The sequence below is a fragment of the Lachancea thermotolerans genome, assembly GCF_000142805.1.
Source record: "Lachancea thermotolerans CBS 6340 chromosome H complete sequence".
In the NCBI taxonomy this organism is placed as follows: domain Eukaryota; kingdom Fungi; phylum Ascomycota; class Saccharomycetes; order Saccharomycetales; family Saccharomycetaceae; genus Lachancea; species Lachancea thermotolerans.
In genome coordinates this window covers 621,309-638,731 of record NC_013084.1, presented here as the reverse complement: position 1 = coordinate 638,731, position 17,423 = coordinate 621,309, and the positions used below count along the sequence as shown (strand labels likewise).

The 17,423-nt window shown below is 46.8% G+C and overlaps 8 protein-coding genes across 8 annotated transcripts; 5 read left to right on the top strand and 3 right to left on the bottom strand.

Moving 5' to 3' along the window:
• Positions 1 to 189: 189 nt before the first annotated feature.
• VPS41 (Vps41p) lies at positions 190 to 2,988 on the top strand (the record flags this gene model as incomplete). Its single annotated transcript, XM_002556146.1, has 1 exon — positions 190 to 2,988. One exon carries the CDS (start codon positions 190 to 192, stop codon positions 2,986 to 2,988), a length of 2,799 nt encoding a protein of 932 aa, XP_002556192.1.
• An 87-nt stretch (positions 2,989 to 3,075) lies between these two features.
• On the bottom strand, positions 3,076 to 5,466 carry PDC2 (Pdc2p; the record flags this gene model as incomplete). The annotated part of the gene is made up of 1 exon (XM_002556145.1): positions 3,076 to 5,466. One exon carries the CDS (start codon positions 5,464 to 5,466, stop codon positions 3,076 to 3,078), a length of 2,391 nt encoding a protein of 796 aa, XP_002556191.1.
• Positions 5,467 to 6,031: 565 nt separating this feature from the next.
• On the bottom strand, positions 6,032 to 6,475 carry KLTH0H07150g (hydroxyisourate hydrolase; the record flags this gene model as incomplete). The annotated part of the gene is made up of 1 exon (XM_002556144.1): positions 6,032 to 6,475. One exon carries the CDS (start codon positions 6,473 to 6,475, stop codon positions 6,032 to 6,034), a length of 444 nt encoding a protein of 147 aa, XP_002556190.1.
• Positions 6,476 to 6,669: 194 nt separating this feature from the next.
• STN1 (Stn1p) lies at positions 6,670 to 8,064 on the top strand (the record flags this gene model as incomplete). Its single annotated transcript, XM_002556143.1, has 1 exon — positions 6,670 to 8,064. The coding sequence occupies one exon, from the start codon at positions 6,670 to 6,672 to the stop codon at positions 8,062 to 8,064; it is 1,395 nt and encodes a 464-aa protein (XP_002556189.1).
• A 1,161-nt stretch (positions 8,065 to 9,225) lies between these two features.
• On the bottom strand, positions 9,226 to 9,867 carry YHC1 (Yhc1p; the record flags this gene model as incomplete). The annotated part of the gene is made up of 1 exon (XM_002556142.1): positions 9,226 to 9,867. One exon carries the CDS (start codon positions 9,865 to 9,867, stop codon positions 9,226 to 9,228), a length of 642 nt encoding a protein of 213 aa, XP_002556188.1.
• A 249-nt stretch (positions 9,868 to 10,116) lies between these two features.
• Positions 10,117 to 11,397, top strand: TUF1 (translation elongation factor Tu; the record flags this gene model as incomplete). The annotated part of the gene is made up of 1 exon (XM_002556141.1): positions 10,117 to 11,397. The coding sequence occupies one exon, from the start codon at positions 10,117 to 10,119 to the stop codon at positions 11,395 to 11,397; it is 1,281 nt and encodes a 426-aa protein (XP_002556187.1).
• A 255-nt stretch (positions 11,398 to 11,652) lies between these two features.
• On the top strand, positions 11,653 to 13,482 carry ECM38 (gamma-glutamyltransferase; the record flags this gene model as incomplete). Its single annotated transcript, XM_002556140.1, has 1 exon — positions 11,653 to 13,482. One exon carries the CDS (start codon positions 11,653 to 11,655, stop codon positions 13,480 to 13,482), a length of 1,830 nt encoding a protein of 609 aa, XP_002556186.1.
• A 146-nt stretch (positions 13,483 to 13,628) lies between these two features.
• Positions 13,629 to 17,087, top strand: MSB1 (Msb1p; the record flags this gene model as incomplete). Its single annotated transcript, XM_002556139.1, has 1 exon — positions 13,629 to 17,087. The coding sequence occupies one exon, from the start codon at positions 13,629 to 13,631 to the stop codon at positions 17,085 to 17,087; it is 3,459 nt and encodes a 1,152-aa protein (XP_002556185.1).
• Between the last annotated feature and the right edge of the window lie 336 nt (positions 17,088 to 17,423).

The following is a 17,423-nucleotide window of genomic DNA, read 5'->3' as shown; positions in this document are numbered from 1 at the left end:
AATCTGGACTATGAGGGCCTTGATGGAAGGATCGCATTGAACAAGGGCGCCTTTCCTAGCTCGCGGCATGCTCGGTCCTTAACTTTTGAAAGTTTGTAACTAGTAATTTAGCTTATTTCCTGAAATTTACAAAACCGAAACTTAGGGTCAAATATCTTGTTTAAACGAATAAAAAAGCGATGATTCTCAATGATGACCCAAAGTGATGCCAAATTGTCGTTAATACAAGAGAGCAGCGAAGAGCATAATCCAGTGGGCCTCGGCGGACAAGCAGAAAAAGGGCCCCTATCTCAAGATAACAAAAAAGATGATCTGGATGTATCTTCCAACAGTAAGGAAGGAAACATGGATGAGACCAAGAGCATAGACAGAACTGAGATACGCGATGGATTTGCGTCAAGATTAGAGGGCGCAGAGGTCTCAGGCAATAAAGATAAAAATAACGCAGAAAGCGAGGCCGTGAGCGGAAGTGATGTCGAGAGTGAGGACCAAAGTGAAGAAGAAGAAGAGGATGAGGAGGAGGAGGAGGAGGAGGAGGACGAGGAACCACCTCTTTTGAATTACACAAGAATTACAAAGCTCCCTAAGAACTTTTTCACACGGGACTCTATTTCAGCCTGCCAATTTCACGAAAAAGTGTTCGCGTTTGCTACTCATGCTGGCTTTTTGCACTTCACCGAAACCGATTTCACAACGATACGAACTTTTCGATGTCATAGAGCTTCAATCACCTCAATTTTTACAGACGGCGACATATTTGCAACCTCATCTATTGATGGGAGTGTTGTCATAGGATCTGTTAGGGATAGTGCTGGCATGCTCGCTTGCGACTTCAAAAGGCCAGTTCATGCGGTGGTTTTAGATGACAAATATAAAACCAGTAAAACATTTGTCTCCGGTGGGATGGCAGGTGAAGTGATCCTCTCCCAACGGAATTGGCTAGGAAACAGGTTGGACATAATCCTCGACAGAGACAACGGCCCTGTAGTGGGCATATACACCGTAGATGATGTTCTCTTTTGGATGAACGACAGTGGAATAACATTCTACAGCATATCTTCGAAAACAAAACTTTTACAAGTGCCTTTTCCGAGGGATGAGCAAGGAACAAGGCCTGATTTATACTGGCCTTCGGTTCATTTCCCAGAGACAGACAGAATCATTGTAGTATGGGCAAACCACATATGGACCTTCAAAATCTCATTAACAAAATTACCCCAGCACGGAAACCATTTGGGGTCAATTCTTTCCAGCGCTGCGTCAAGTTTGAGGGCAGCCCCCGATAAAAAGATAGATCAGGAGCATTACTTATACGTGAACACAGTTTTAGCAGGCGTTGTTTCATTCAAAAATGACCAGCTCCTTTGCTTAGAGGTACCACCATCGAAAACTGTCAAAAACAAATCAGAACTCCCTCGGTTTAAAGTTATTGACATGTTCTCCGGTTTGGAAATTCACAGTGATGAAGTGGTATCTAAGAGCTACCAGAACTTGACTGTAAAAGATTACCATTTGGGGAAGCACATAGGCAAGGGTGCAACTGAATACTATATGATTAGTGCCAAAGACGCTGTAGCAGCCCATGAGTTATCACTGAAAGAAAGGTTCGATTGGTTTTCAAATACTGGCCACGATTATGAAGCGTGGAAAATTGGGCTTTATGCGGTTGATAAAAGCGCTAGACTTGAAGCTGGTAAGCGTCACATAAATAAAACAGTTTCCCAAGAAAATTGGAAAGAAGCTGCAAAAAGCATAACGGAGGTTTTCTCCGAAGCTCACGACGACAGGAAAGACGATTATTTTGAAGCCCATGTTATCAAAGACTGGGGTAATTACATATTGTTACTACTTGAAAGAGAACAAGCCAACGTGATTGTGGACTTAATTCCAACGGAGCCCCCTTTAGACAACCAAGTCTATGACGCCACTTTGAATTATTACCTAAAAGCGAACCAAATCTCTAATTTTTCAAAATATCTACGGCTTTGGCCAAAGAAGCTGTTCTCCTTAGGAGCATTTTGCGAAAAGCTAGAGGAGGTTATAGAACAGGATCCCGAAAACTCTGCAGATTACCGAAAAGACCTTGTTTTTTTGCTTATAGAGAATGGAAACGACGTAAAGGCTATCCCGCACTTGATAAAACTAAAAGATCAGAGAGCTTTGGACATCATTCGTCGACGCAAACTTCTATCTATGTTCTCAAATCAACTAGTTGAAATTTTGCTTCTTCCATTCAATGGTAGCGCTAAGGAGCTTTCGAGTCTGGACCTACGTGATGCTGTAAAAGTGTTTCAAAAGCCAGTTGAACTGCTCGTCGAAGGCGCTCACATGATTGGGGTCAATTCCATAATACCTAAACTATCCTCTCCTAGGGAGCTTCGTCTTTTACTTTTCCTTTTCTTTCGAAAAGCATCGAGTGTAAACTCCCTTATGATTGCACCCTATGAAGACGACATGCTAGAGCTCTATTATGAATATGACAAAACTCATTTACTGGATTTCTTGAGATCAAAAAACGACTACAACATCGATAAAGCCATAGACCTATGCGCCAGTGACGAAAATTGTTTTAACGAGCTGATCTATCTTTGGGGCAAAGTCGGAGAAACACGGAAAGCACTATCACTTATTATCGATAAGAAAAATGATCCCCAGCTTGCGATAGAATTCGTCAAAGGTTCGGGCGATTCTGAGCTCTGGGAGTACTTAGTCACCTACAGCATGAACAAGCCAAGCTTTATCGAGAAGCTACTTGATCCCAGAGCAGACATAGGAACTGCTTACCCCGAGGTAGTCAAACGAGTCCCAGAAAAAATGGACATAACGGGCCTCAAAGTATCATTGGAAAATGTCACAAAGGAAAACTTCTTGAGCTTAAACGTTGGCACAGGCGTTTTCAAAATAATTGATGATGAAACAAACCAGCTTGCTCATGAATTTTTAAACTTAAGAGATATGGGGAAGCCCTTTGAAGTGAATAATGCATGATTTTCTAATATGTAATTATATATATATATATACAACTGTGCGCTCTTTTAACTAAATTCACAAGTTCAATGGCATTCGAAAGCTAGTTTAAGATGAGCGCCGCGTGCTTGAGTTCTCGGTTCCGCTTTGAATATGAGGCGGTATATCTAATGACGCATTTGAAGGAAAGTTTGTGAAGAAGTTACTATTCTCGATCTCTAATGAAGGAGAAATTCCAACCGGGCGGTGTATTTTTGAGCTCGGTGACGCAGCTGTGCTTACAATAGACTGCTCTTGATTAATTATCTGGCGCTCTAGACGCTGCTGTCTGAGTCTCTTGTCAGCGCCACTTAAAGCCTGCTTTGCTTTTCTAATTTTCTTCAAGCAGTTGTTATAGCTGAATCTTAGTTCGTTGAGCGACCTATCAGATAACCCAACTTCCCTAAATTCAGCATGCTTCAAAATGTTTCCCATTGATTTTGCGATGTCTATGTTCGTTTGCAGAGTAGTCAAGATCACCAACCGCTGATTTCCAAAGGTTGGCTCATGCGGATTGCTTGAAGATTGACCAAGATAGTCGTTAACAGAGTCTAAATCAAACTCATTTCCCAGATTCAGAGCCGGTGTTTCAATTCCTAAAATGTCCGCGGCAGGAATTCCATTTGGAGAGGGAGAGTCAGTTGCAGGCAAAGTACTCGAGACATGTGTATTAATTGAGGTCGCAGGGTTTGCAGAGCTAGGCTCATGTGGAAGTGTGCTGAAGACGTCATCCAAATATCCAGTGGCGGCGGGCGGGGCACTTACCGCGGGGTATATCTGAGTTGAGTTGGAACGCGGCGGACCCGTGACATTCTCTATGTGTTGATCATCGTTTATGGGCAACACGGAGCTGGGGAAAAACTCACTTGGTCTGTCTATAACATCACTAACAAGAAGGTTTTTTTCAAGTGTTTCCGTAGGGTTATGGCTTAAGTGCTCAACATGCCCGAATGTGTCGTTTCCAACCTCCCCAACTTGAGCGAAGGCTTCTAAGCTAAACCCGTTGGTACCATAATCATCTTCGAGAGAAACCTGTTTCTCTTCGGGTTCCCATTCGTCCACAATAGCGCTTTGGACTAACTCTTCGGAACTCAAAAAATTCGTATTCTTATTTTCGATGTTGAGATCCAACAGCATGTCGTAGTCCCATTGTTTCATACAATGAAACCTCTCACTCACCTCATAAAGCTTTTTTTCTAGAGCCTCGTTCTTCTTGAACGCCATACTTACACTCTCATCAAGTTGGATCATATGCTGAGGTAAAATACCTGAACTCTTCCAGTTAGCTTTGATTGTATCAGCGGGTATTGCATCCCATGCAACCTTGATAAGTTTGAATGCATTCGACATTTTCAGGAGACTTTGGTCATACGTCAGAATCTTCTTTTGACCTGTTTTCTTTTCGATTTTCTCTTGTAGTTCCGTTAAAGCCTCGTACTGCTGAACACGGTAGTGTGTCTTGAATTCATCCAAGACACCCCAATTGAACGGCAAGAATCTGCTATTGGCTGAGGTATATATCAGCTTAATGTTCTTGAGCCGTAGATTGATAATGCGGTGGGAACAGGAGTCATCAAGCACAATGTAAATTTTTCGGTTGTCAACCACCAGCCGCTTATCCCACCAAACCAGCCAATCATGAAATAAGTTACTGGTAAGCCAAGACTTGCGGTTGTTATAGTAAGTCAGCGAAAACTTTTTGGCCATCTTGTTGCCCAAAGATAACTGGGAAGCACCTTCAGGAGGCTCACTTGAAAAATGATTACGAAAACTTCTATAGTTTTCGTACTTGCCTATTACCAAGGGATTCATTTTTTCGGAGCCATCTAAGTTGGCACAAAGCATGACAGTAACAACCTCTATCCTTCTCTGCACTTGGTTTGTCTCATATTGTGCATAGTCGAGGGGCAGGTTGTAAGCAAGAAAAGTTTCATCTAAAGTGAACAAATTTCTGGCAGGGATTTTGCAAAGAAATTCCTTTAGAGTTCCCCTTTCCTCAAACGTCCACACTTTGGGCGGCTTGGGTGGCTCTTCGTCTAAACTCGAAACATTGACGTCCATCTTAGAAAGAAAGTGTGTGATCCACTTGTAGCTAAAAGAACCATTGCCTTCTCGATGCTCTGCGGGTATTCGGTGCCATACTGACTGTGCAGTGTCCTGGATTATAGGAGGCGAAATCGGTATGCCATTCCAAATGCTTTGAGAAACCCATTCCTGCAGAATGCGACGAACCAATATGTTATTGGGCTTTCTTAATCTGTTTGCGTCTTTTTCATGCTCTTTTGAGTTCATGAAGACACTTTTTCTGGCCAAGAGACGCGAAATGGTTCCTTGAGAGGGGCAGCTCGATAGCTGGTATGCCTCGTAAGCCCAACGAGCTAGCTCCAACTGGGTCCACTTAGGGTGCCTCTCGGCCATCAGTATGATGTTGTACTTTTGCTCGACTGAAAGTAGACCCATCTCTCTGTTGTGTTCCTCGGTGTAATTTTGATATCGGAGATACGCCCAGTTAAAAGTGTTGTACTAGTCCGCTACTTTCCCGAATTCAAACAAACTTGTTTTGATGCCGAAGCTAGCGAAAAATTTGAGGACTTGACTAAGAGGTCTGCTAACTACTTTCAACGGAAGGGCCTGTCGACTAGTCGAGCTGTTCGCCGATGGTTTATTTTTTTGGTTTCGGAGCTTATTGAACTTAGTTTCAATGTACTACTGATCAAGTGAAAATTCATCTAAATTCAAGATGAGCTCATCGCCTGCCTGCAAAAGAAGGCATGTGACGCGAACAAACCTGGCTTTCGATATAAAAAAGCTAACTAAAGCGGCTGTATTGCATGAAATATAAACTAAAGTGTGAGGCATTGTATTTGGCTTCGGTAGCTGAAGATTAGAGGGAGAGCTATTGTTGGTTCGGCACAGTAATGAAGAACGTAAAAACTTGCACGGAGCACGTTAAATACCTTTGACCCGTTCCAAGGGCACCAGTATAATCACAGTGTACCGGGGGTTGAGTGGGGCTAGTGATGCCTTAACTACCACGGTAAGTGGAGTACGCGTAGTTGCTGAGAAGCAATGGAATGTGGTAGTGCCTGGAATCAGAAACTTCGAAGAAGATCTCAACAAAAGGGAAAAAACAAGTTTTCTTTTGTCGCTCAAAGTAACGAGACGTTTGGAACCTTATCTTGTATGTCCCTGGCACGAGACTCTTCCACACTAAGGTGGAATTTTCTTCATAAATGCCAAGTTCTTTCAAAAAGGGTCTTTTAGACGGTTCCGGCGCGAAGATCCAAGCCCCGATTCTTCCATCTTCATTGGTCCTTGCAGCTGCAAACGGCTGAGTTTCACTCACTTCGAAACCAAAGCTTTCAGCAGTGGTTCTCACGAAGTATATCGAGCAGGTTACGTCTTGAGCTGGCTTCCCGGATGTTGTGTCCAGAATGTGACATGTAACAGGTGGCTTAGAATTGCTCATGTTTGCTGAAAAATTCAATTAGCACGGAGATGGACGCTGCTTGTCTCTTGCCCCAGCATGTCCCCTCCCCACATTTCGGTTTTCCTTATAAGTCTTATATATTTTGATAAAACTAAATTTCAAGATACTAGGGCATCGGATAAGGCCGCGAGTAATGCTAATGGCGAGAAAAGTAGCTGAAAAACGCCTATGAGATGGCGAATTGGGACCACGTAGTATACAGAAACAAAGATGTAGACTATTATGTCCCCAGCTTGTTTCATTTAAGCCCGACTTTTCAGACAACAGTGCCTTGCCTTGTCTGCGACTTGAGCTACCACTTTAAACGTTCAAAGATCATAACTCAGAAGTACTATGCTGGTGAGCCAGACGCTTGGTTATACGGAAACTACCCAATCGGCTCTGTCGAAGTACTAGGCTGCGTAGCGGGCTGGAAATGGAAGCTAATAGGTGAATGTGACAATGCCATGTTTAAACTTGACGACTCCACGCGGGAACCTCGAGGCCCGCCCACTTTGTTGAGTGTCAAGTGCTCTAAAGGCGTTGTTCTGCGGAGCGGGCTCCCCTTAGGGGACCTGAGCGGCTGGACGCTCAAGCTTGCCGGGCAAATGAACAGGTTCGGAGAGCTGGACGTTCAGAGCGTAAGGATTTGCAGCGAACTTCAAGATGAGATCGAGTTTTGGAAGAGGGCAATGAAGTGGCGCAGAGAGCTGAGCGTCCCTTGGACGGTGGAGAAGGCCGTACTGGATCGCGTCTGTGCGCCAGCGGGCAACGCCCCTCCGTCTAGCTACAACTTTATCCAATGGCTGGAGCAGCAGCACTACCAAAGGGAGATGAAGATCGCCGATGACTATTCCGAGGGGCCTCGCGAGATTGTGCTTCCTTTCAAGCACGTCTCCCAAGACATGGTGCTGGGCGACCAAGAGGCAGAGTCGGAGCCTCACACCGGGCGCCATGAGCAAACACAGGCCCGAAGCCCGGAAATGCACGAACGTTCTCGCGCGCCCGAGCTTGTGGAGACCATCGACCAAGCCGCAGGTCCTCGCGCAAGTGTCCACGATTACGTCCGCCACGTTCTGGACCACCTCCTCACGCAGAACCGTGTCGAGGTCTCCACTCTGAACACCTTCCGGAGCCCTGGCCCTTTACGAGTTCTTCGCCGCGTCGCCGCCCAGCGGGCGCGCCGCCAGGCGCGACCCGTGGATGAAGTTGCCAGCTCGCTTTTTGCCGACGTTCTACAGCGGCTCGCGCGCGCAGGCCTCATCAGCGTTTTCGCGCAAGGCCGTATCCTGAACCTCAGGGTTCTCAAGAACTGCGACGATTACGTGACCCAGCGCATCGCCGCCCTCGTCGAACTGCGCTCCTACACAGGCAAGATCGATTTCCGTAGGGCCTGCGATCTACTCGGACTTGCCCGCAGCGCACCTCTGGAAAGACTTCTCGTCGACCTACACAAGCGTGCGCTGCGGCGGCTGGCGGCCGCAAGCGACACGCCACTACAGAGCTGGTGGATCGAGCTGGCAGGTCCCGCCGCGGCATTTGTGCATTTCGAGTACCACCACGATCCGAGCTCTCTTGCGCCCGGATGATATTGGCGGCTACCCTCTCGTTCCCCCAAAGCGCCTATACGAGGCTGTCACGTGCGTATCAAGCCCTGATAGCCCTCATTAGCCGCCGGCCCCTGGCGGAGATACGCGGTGACGCGCGGCCGAGCTTTCTCTTTGCACCCACCGTATATCGTGCGCTTCCTCCCGGCCCCCCCCCCCCCCCCCCCCCCGCCTGCGCGCGTCACGTCATTTCGGCCGCATGGGCGGCAAATGAGCTCTCAGAAACGCCGCGCTACATAACCACCTTGGCTTCCTGGTGACTTCCTTTCCGCGCGCGTGCGGAGTTAGGCTTACCAACCGGGTAGGCACTACTCAATCAGCTTAATTTTTTCCCGTTTTCGTGTAGATTGCTCTGTGTCATGGCCGGTTTTCGCCCGCGGCTGAGGGATTTTTCAACGATCACACAAGTTGCTACCGACGACAGCGAGTCGTTTATACCCAAGTTAGCTAAAATGCATCATTACAAATCCAGTTTGGCAAAGGATAAAGGATGGTATATAAGGCGACACAAAGTCCGTAGAGTCTTCTCTGGCAAGCCCATTCTGTTGTGAATGTATTACAAGTTCTAATATCGATAATACAGAGCAAAACAAAGCAACAGGGTGGTGCGTCCTTCTATCTTTCTGACATTCAGCACCGGTAATCGAGTAATTGTTGCGTATAAAGTTCGAGTAAATACTGATACCATCCAGATTCGAGGCTTCAACGAACTGGTTCTGAGACTCCAAGCGCAAAGAGAATAGGCCCAAAAAGCTCAAGCAAAAAATTCACATTTATAGATAGAGATGATAGCGAACGCGCATAAGCTGTGTAGCGAGAGACACGGTCCAGAGAGCGGAGGGTTTCTGGGACCACTGGTGAACTCTGTCGCTGGGCACGGCGAGCTAGACGACCTGAGCGGGTTTGTAATAGTGTGGTTCCTGATCAGCGTGGTCGTGGTTCTGACGGTGGGGTTGATAGTGGTTGTGGCAGCACTGGGGCTGCGAAGCGCGGCAGACGACGAGGAGCAGCAGCTGCGGGACGTGAAGGCGTGAAACACTGGAGCGCGCGGCGCCGGGACACATACATGAAGTTTAATTAATTTAATGACTAATGACAGAAACGATATGCTAAGCGAGACCGGGATCGCGAAGATCCAGGGATCTAGCGGCGTGCCTCCAGCTTGCGGGTCACGTGCTGGACGGTCGCGGTCGCGGCGCGGTCGCTGGCGAGCTGCAGCGGTGGGCACGCGGGCCACCGCGCGAGCGAAGGCGGCGGCGGCAGAAGCACAGCAGATGGGATCTTCCCAGCGTCCGAGTAGTCTGGTTTATACAGCGTGTCGCGCGTCGGCTTCTGGGGATCTGCCGCGGCCGTCCGCTGCGGTCTTTTGTTCGCGCGCTGCGGAAGCCGCTCCAGACGCACCGACTGGCCTGTATCCAGCCGACATTCCGAGACAAAAACCTTGGCGTACGCGGGCGAGTGGCGGTACAGCTTCTCGAGCACCGATATGGGCGCCAGATCCTGTTGTGCCAACGCAGCCCTGTGCGACTGCCGTTTTTGGCGATTGGTATCGCAGTGCAGCGTCCAGCGCCGCTCTGGCTCTTGTCCGCGCGGGCTCCGCGCCCGCTTCCGGTTCTTTTTGGCGCTCCGCGACTTTTCAAAGATGGGCTTCTCGGTCTGGCGTGCTTTGTTGCAATAGTAGTCTGCCGCGAGCTTGACATGATTCTTCCCTAGCAAATGGCTTTTTCGCACGCTCGGTGTGTCGTGCGTCAAGTACGAATGACAATAGTCACAGAATCGTGGCATGGCTACTGTAACTTTCTGTTCTTTATACTCTGCGATGCCCCGCTGATACTCTCTATGGGCTACTTAGCTGATATCCTAATGCGCTTGATTGTTGATCAATACCGTCCGTGACGACATATAATCACTATATACGTATGTCAGAAAAATTTTCCCCGTTTATAGAATATAAAGGTCGTTACTATAATTTGATCGCCCAGCAACCCCGCTGGAATCGAAAGCATCGAATCTCCAGGATAATAGGGTTTCAAAATGTTCCTTGTGCCTAGAGCTTTCTCTCTAATTGCCAGGCCGGCAACCAGGTCCTTTGCCAGCACTGCTCTCCGCTCTTATGCGGCTGCATTTGACCGTACCAAGCCACATTTGAACATCGGTACCATCGGCCATGTCGACCACGGGAAAACTACGCTGACTGCTGCCATCACAAAGACTCTAGCCGTGAAGGGTGGCGCCGACTTTCTGGACTATGCTGCCATCGACAAAGCCCCTGAAGAGAGAGCGCGTGGTATTACCATTTCCACCGCCCACGTTGAATACGAGACGGACAAGAGACACTACTCGCACGTTGACTGTCCAGGTCACGCCGATTACATTAAGAATATGATTACCGGTGCCGCGCAGATGGACGGTGCCATCATTGTTGTTGCCGCCACTGACGGCCAAATGCCTCAGACTAGAGAGCATTTGCTGCTAGCCAGACAGGTCGGTGTGCAGGACATCGTGGTATTCGTCAACAAGGTTGACACCGTGGACGACGAAGAAATGTTGGAACTTGTGGAAATGGAAATGAGGGAGTTGCTAACACAATACGGATTTGACGGTGACAACACCCCTGTTGTGATGGGTTCTGCTTTGTGCGCTCTCGAAGGTAAGAGACCCGAGATCGGCGAGCAAGCCATCATGAAGCTTCTAGACGCTGTTGACGAACACATCCCAACCCCACAGAGAGACCTGGAAAAACCATTTTTGATGCCTGTTGAGGACATTTTCTCTATCTCCGGAAGAGGGACTGTTGTTACTGGTAGAGTCGAGAGGGGTAACTTCAAGAAGGGTGAGGAAGTCGAGATTGTCGGCCACAATGCTCAACCCTTGAAGACCACTGTTACTGGTATTGAGATGTTCAGAAAGGAATTGGACAAGGCTATGGCCGGCGACAACGCTGGTATTTTGTTGCGTGGTGTTAGAAGAGACCAGCTGAAGAGAGGTATGGTTCTGGCCAAGCCTGGCACTGTCAAAGCGCACACCAAGTTCCTAGCATCTCTATACATTCTCTCCAAAGAGGAGGGTGGTAGACATTCTGGCTTTGGTGAAAACTACAGACCTCAGATGTTCGTCCGTACTGCCGACGTTACCGTGGTTCTAAAATTCCCAGAGGCTGTTGAAGACCACTCCATGCAGGTCATGCCTGGCGACAACGTTGAGATGGAGTGCGAGCTTGTTCATCCTACTCCTTTGGAAGCTGGTCAGCGCTTCAACATTAGAGAAGGTGGTAAGACCGTCGGCACCGGTTTGGTGACTCGTATTATCGAGTAAGCTTGTAAATAAAAACGTGTCTCGGATACAAGAGCACAAGAAAGCGTACATACATATACTTTATTTAAATTCCCTCCTGTATTTAGAATGATCTATGCGTCTTCATTCAAAAACTATTTCTGTTATCTAAAATACCTTATTTTCATGATTTATTGCCCCAAAAGATAAGTTAAATAGACTCAGAGCCTGCCACCACAGATTGCCTATTTCTTCGATCAAACAAAGATCACAAATAGAACCCCGAGGGTACTAGAAATGAGGCTGGCTGCTGTGCTTACACTGCTGCTCGAGACAGCTGTATGTATGCAGCACTTCTTTGTGGAGAGCCCGGATCACAATATTGATATCAAGCCGCTTCCACGCCACCCCACCTTGAGTCCAAATTCATCGCAAGTTCTTAGAACAGGACGGTATGGCGCTGCGAGCTCGGATTCTGAGCACTGCAACAAGATCGCAGTTGAACAAGTTTTAAAGAAGTTCGATGGTGCTAACGCGGCCGATGCTGCTGTTTCTGTGGCCCTGTGCTTAGGGATGAAGAACTTCTTCTCAAGCGGGATCGGCGGCGGTGGATACGCTGTATTTGTCGGCAAAGATCAAATGTCTGGAGAAACAGATTCTCTTTTTATCGACTTTCGCGAGCAAGCGCCCGCGCTAGCCCACAAAAATATGTTTTCGCAATCACCAAACGCTTCTCAGATTGGAGGATTAGCAATTGCAGTTCCTGGCGAATTGCGGGGAATTTATGAGCTATTTGTCAAGAAGGGGAGTGGGAAAGTTGAGTGGAGGGATTTGCTACAACCTATAATCGAGCTAGGATCGAATGGTTGGGAAGTCGACGAGATTACGGCCGCTTGTTTGAAAATATACGAACCCTACTTTGTGCAGCATAAGAAAGATTGGGCTTTTGTGTTGAATGAAGGACAGTCGCGAGTCTTAAAGACTGGAGAAAGTATAAAACGCCCTGCTTTATCCGATACGTTAAAAGAATTGGCGAGCAATGGCACTGTCGCGCCCTTCTATGATCCAAACCACAGGATAGGCCGCTCAATGCTTCGAAAAATTAAAGAAAGTGGAGGCATAATTACAGGCAATGACTTAAAATCATATTACGTTAATACATCAAAGCCCCTCTATACTAAGATCCGCTCGGGCTGGCAGTACTTTCCGAACAACGATCTTGAGGTATTTACAAGTGGTGGTTCTAGCTCTGGAGCTGCGCTACTTTCTGCCTTGAAAATCTTAGACGAGTTTCCGGCCAAGAAAGGCGGGGATTTTCAGCCAGAGCAGGTCTATGTACTTGTAGAGTGCATGAAATGGATGTCGAGCGCTAGAAGCCGACTCGGTGGCTTTTCCGATCCACATGAGCTCCCTCAACGCATTCTCGAAGTTCTTGACTCCAACTGGACTCAAAACTCTGTGCGACTCATTAACGATCACTTGCCCGGCCTCAAGACACTTTCAAATTGGACAGAATACAATCCTGCTTACGCTCTCACAGATCCCCACGGTACAACGCATTTTGGGGTAGTTGACAAATTTGGCAACGCTGTTTCTTTTACAAGCACTGTGAATCTATTATGTGGATCCTTAGTCCATGATATTGAAACGGGTGTTATTTTCAACAATCAAATGGACGACTTCTCACAGCCAGGAAGATCAAATGCTTTCGAGCTTGCTCCCTCTATCTACAATTTTATCGAGCCGGGGAAAAGGCCTTTGTCATCTGCCTCTCCTGTCGTGATCCTTGACGAGTTAGGTAAGCCTGATCTTGTAATCGGCGCATCTGGGGGCTCAAGAATAACTCCAAGCATCTTCCAAGTTATCACAAGACTCTACTGGTACGAAATGCCTTTACTCGAAGCCATCGCCTATCCTAGGGTTCATCATCAGCTACTTCCTGACGTACTTGAGGTTGAAAGCTTTCCGATGCTTGGTAAAGACACTTTAGAGGCTCTTAAAAGTATGGGCCACAATCTTTTGGAACAGGCTCCCAAAAGTGTTGTAAATGGAATCAAAAGACACAGAGGAGAATGGCACGCGGTTAGTGACTATTGGCGGAAGAGGGGTCTTTCGGTGGCTTATTAGTTTCATGAGATGTCATCACATGCTTATAAAATAATTATATACGAGTTAGTGCCAGAGCCGATTAGATTGATCTGTTTTTGTATTTTCAATGTCTGTAGCCAGTAAGAGAACTCGCCTATAGCGCATACTCGGCGCTAAAACGCAGGATGGAGTCTCTAAAGCCCCTTCCCAGCCCGCCAAGCAACCCCAAAGCTGCCGAGCCTACAGGCCGAAAAGGGCGACTCCACTCCGCTGCGGACGAAGACGAAGAATTTGAATTCTTCCACGAATTCTCACGAGACAAAGTGAAAGGCTTGATCCATCTCATTACGCAAGAGCTAAAGACTAACGCGATAGGCATCGAGTTTTTGTTCTTACCGTTTCGTCCCGAGCAGTCAAATGAAAAACTTCTGAGATTTTTGAATCAAGTATTCCCTCTTGGCAATGGAGTACCTGTCAATGAAACAAAGCAATCACGCATAATAAGCAAGACAGAACCATGGACCTTGTTCCAAGCGCTCAAATATGTATGGTGCCGACTGCCGGAGGGGCAAGTTATTACTTGGAAGGCCTATGAAGCCTTTAGAGTACGCGAACAAAGCGATGGGTATCGTTCAAGATCTTTTTTAGAGCTAATGCCAAAATGCCTGTCATCTCCAGATCATGCATCTATCGTGTATGACTTTTTTGATCTGATTGTTACAGCATCTTCGAACTCTAAACACAACAAGATGAGTGCAAGAAAAATATCGAAGATGTTTGGTATCTGGGCGTTTAGAAGTAAGGTGGAAAACTCGCCATACGATTTTGGAGAGCCAACACCTGAAATTGAAAAGAAAAACTCCTTTTCCGAAGGTATTGAGCAATGGATTCCCGCCTCTGATGCAATGTTTCATCTTCTTCTTGCTTTCATCCGCAGTTTTATTTCAAATGATCTGAAAGATGCGAACATCCCTACGTCATTGAAAACTATACTATTCAATAGTACTTATCCTCCTAAAGGATCTACTGCATACGACTCAGAAACCATTTTAACTGTTCCTATAGTGAGTCTGAAAACCACCGAATTTTCCAAAAAGCCTTGGCAGTTAATTGAAAGATGCAACGAGTTGTTTGACTTCTCAAACTACGATGCTTTTGAGGCTCGCGAAGACTACGCTTTGTTAAAATCGTTGTTCAAGAGAAAGAAGAACATTGATGGCATTAGTCATAAAATGTCTAAAGAATCGCGCCGCATAATGAAAGAGATTTCAACCAAGCACTCAACATTCCAAGCAGGTTGGGCTTCACAGAAGTGTGTGCCATCAGACGACGGAATGAAAAGATTGGAAACGCATCTCGAAATGGGGCGTGTTGATATCGATGATTACTTTATATGGGCATGGCTTTCTACACTATCACACGAGCAGACCTCTGACAAGAAAAAGCTGTTCGGAAGGTCGCTTATTTTAGAGTTTGAGTTTGATGGGTTCAAGAAGTGGGTTATTATTGAGGAATGTGATCTAAGCCTCGAATTGAAAAAACATGAAAAAGTAGACTCACTTGAATATCTCAAACCTAGAGATAACCGCGACCAAGTTCACGAACACCAAAATCGTTCCATCACTCCCGCTTACGAAAAGTTCCAGCATAATGTGGAGAATGAATCCATACCCCAAAATAAGGATCCGCTGGTGCCATTCCTCCAAAGTGACAAATTGAAAGCCGAGGAAGGAATAAGCCCGCCTCATGTTCAAGATAGACGTCATCAACGCTCAGTTCCTAAATGGAATCCTCTCAAATCCATTAGAAAGAAAAGTAGTGGTAGCAGTTCATCAAACTCACCGCTTCCGCAAGCTGCATCGGAGCAAAACAAAGCTTCAAAGGGCTACAAAAATAAGGAGCTTCCGCCAAGCCCTCCCCATGAGCAAGCTTCAACTAGAGGATCCCGAAATGACTCTCGTGTTCTAAGCCAGTTCAGTATGCTCAATCCTGAAAACTACAAGCTACCTGCGATTGAACACGATGACTTCAAAATTGAAATTCCAGACATTGAAGAAGACTCCATAGCCCTTGATCCTGAAGATGAAGCTCACCACACGGCCCCAATTCAAAAAGACAATATTTCCTTGCCTTCTACCAATAACGGTATCGAAGATTTGAATGAAATGGTCGATGAGCTCAGCAAACAAGTGAGGAACCTGAGAACGAAAGGAAACCAGTCGCCTAAAAGCTTAGCAACAAATGCAGAAACATTTGAGACTCTCACCATGTTCGAAAGATACAGAGATCTACCCAAAAATTCAACAGATACTTTGGCTGGCAGTACCAATTCTAGTACAGTCCCACCGTTACAACTTGACTCACCTAGAACCGAAAAACTTCCTGGAACCTTCCCTACCGAATCTCCGATCCGGAGAAGTCCCCAGCAAAGCTTTGATTCGCACAAGGAATTAAAATCGTACCAATTAAACCAAGCGAGCCAAGTCACCCAAGCGGATGAGCCAAACCAAGCGAACCAAGTACATCAAGTATCGCCAATAGTCTTCCCTATTGACTATAGTCAAGTTGCAAGAGCAGAAGTGTCCCCCATACGAAGCCGAGGAAATTCGCCTGTGAGAAAAGCACCCTATCCGCAACAGGAATTTGGCGTGAACAACGCGAAATTTGAGAAACCAATTCCCGAAACGAGATCACCAACACCACCTCCCTCACAGAGCTATATTCATTACGAAAAGCACATGCCCACAAATGAAAGTAGAGGAGAAGTTAATAGAGACTTTGCGCATCGTGCAGCCAACAGGATCGAAAATAAAGACAACATCAAGTATTCTTCCCACGAAGCTTCTTCATACCCAGCACCAACGCAGGTTCAAACACCAGAGGGGGCTCAGGTCGCATTTTCTGGTCATAACGCACATGGATATCACAGTCAACCATTCGCCCACTATCCTGACCAATCAGCCGTTCCAATTGAAGGTTATACGAACCTGCCTGTCAGCCGCCCGGAACATTCAAACAATCAAGCAAAGGCCTTGAACGGTGGTCCCCCGCTTAGCTCCAACGGTAATCGTTACAGCTATTACCAAGCACCTTACGGTTATCCTCAGGTTGCCCACCACTCAGGCACAACTGCAAGCTACGAGATACAGGAATCATCACACCCTCCACACTACCCTTATAACCCTGCAAATGTGGCTGGTAGTCAACCTCATAGGCTAGTAACACAACGCCCAAGTCACCCCGCCCAACAAACCTTTTCGAAGGCCTATAATAATCAGCATCAATCACCTTCAAGCAACATCCATCCGCGCTTTCCGCCCCAGCATGCTCGTCAGCACCCTCATACACGTGTTATCCCTCAGGCTGGTGCTTCACCTCAACCACCACAGGTTATGAGATCATACGCTTCCCCGCAAATGGCATACGCTCCAACTGCCCAAGGCCCCGCACCAACTAGTTTCGTGGCGAGCCCGGGCACAAATCCAGCATATTATGGACCGGTACATTCTCCTCCTGGTCCGCAGTCAGCTCCTTTCATACCAGGAGTGCCTGTTGGAGGAAAATTGCATGGAGCTTATGCCAAAAAGAGGGAAGACCGGAAAAAGCTGCATGATACGATAAAAAACGGTACCTTTGGTATTTGATTGACAAATGATAGGTCAATTGAAGTATTCACCAGCAATCCTTTGGCAAAAGCTTCTCACAATACGGCTTGCTATACACCTCAAAAGAATGGCGTTATTTAGCCAAGGTTAATCGTGTGCTTGAAAACGGCTAACGAGGAGCTAAGTATCTACTCATCCGGTCTGTCGTAGTATGTCAGCCCGTTACACCGGGAGATGACTTGCAAGCAATGTTTAAGAAACTAGATTTTAGAGCGCTCTTGTTCATGAGAGGAGTCTTAAGTTTGTATTATTTTTAAGGATGCTTTACCCGCAACAGGGGTTTTGCAGGTTGTTTCCTGGTCTTCATTCAGGGGC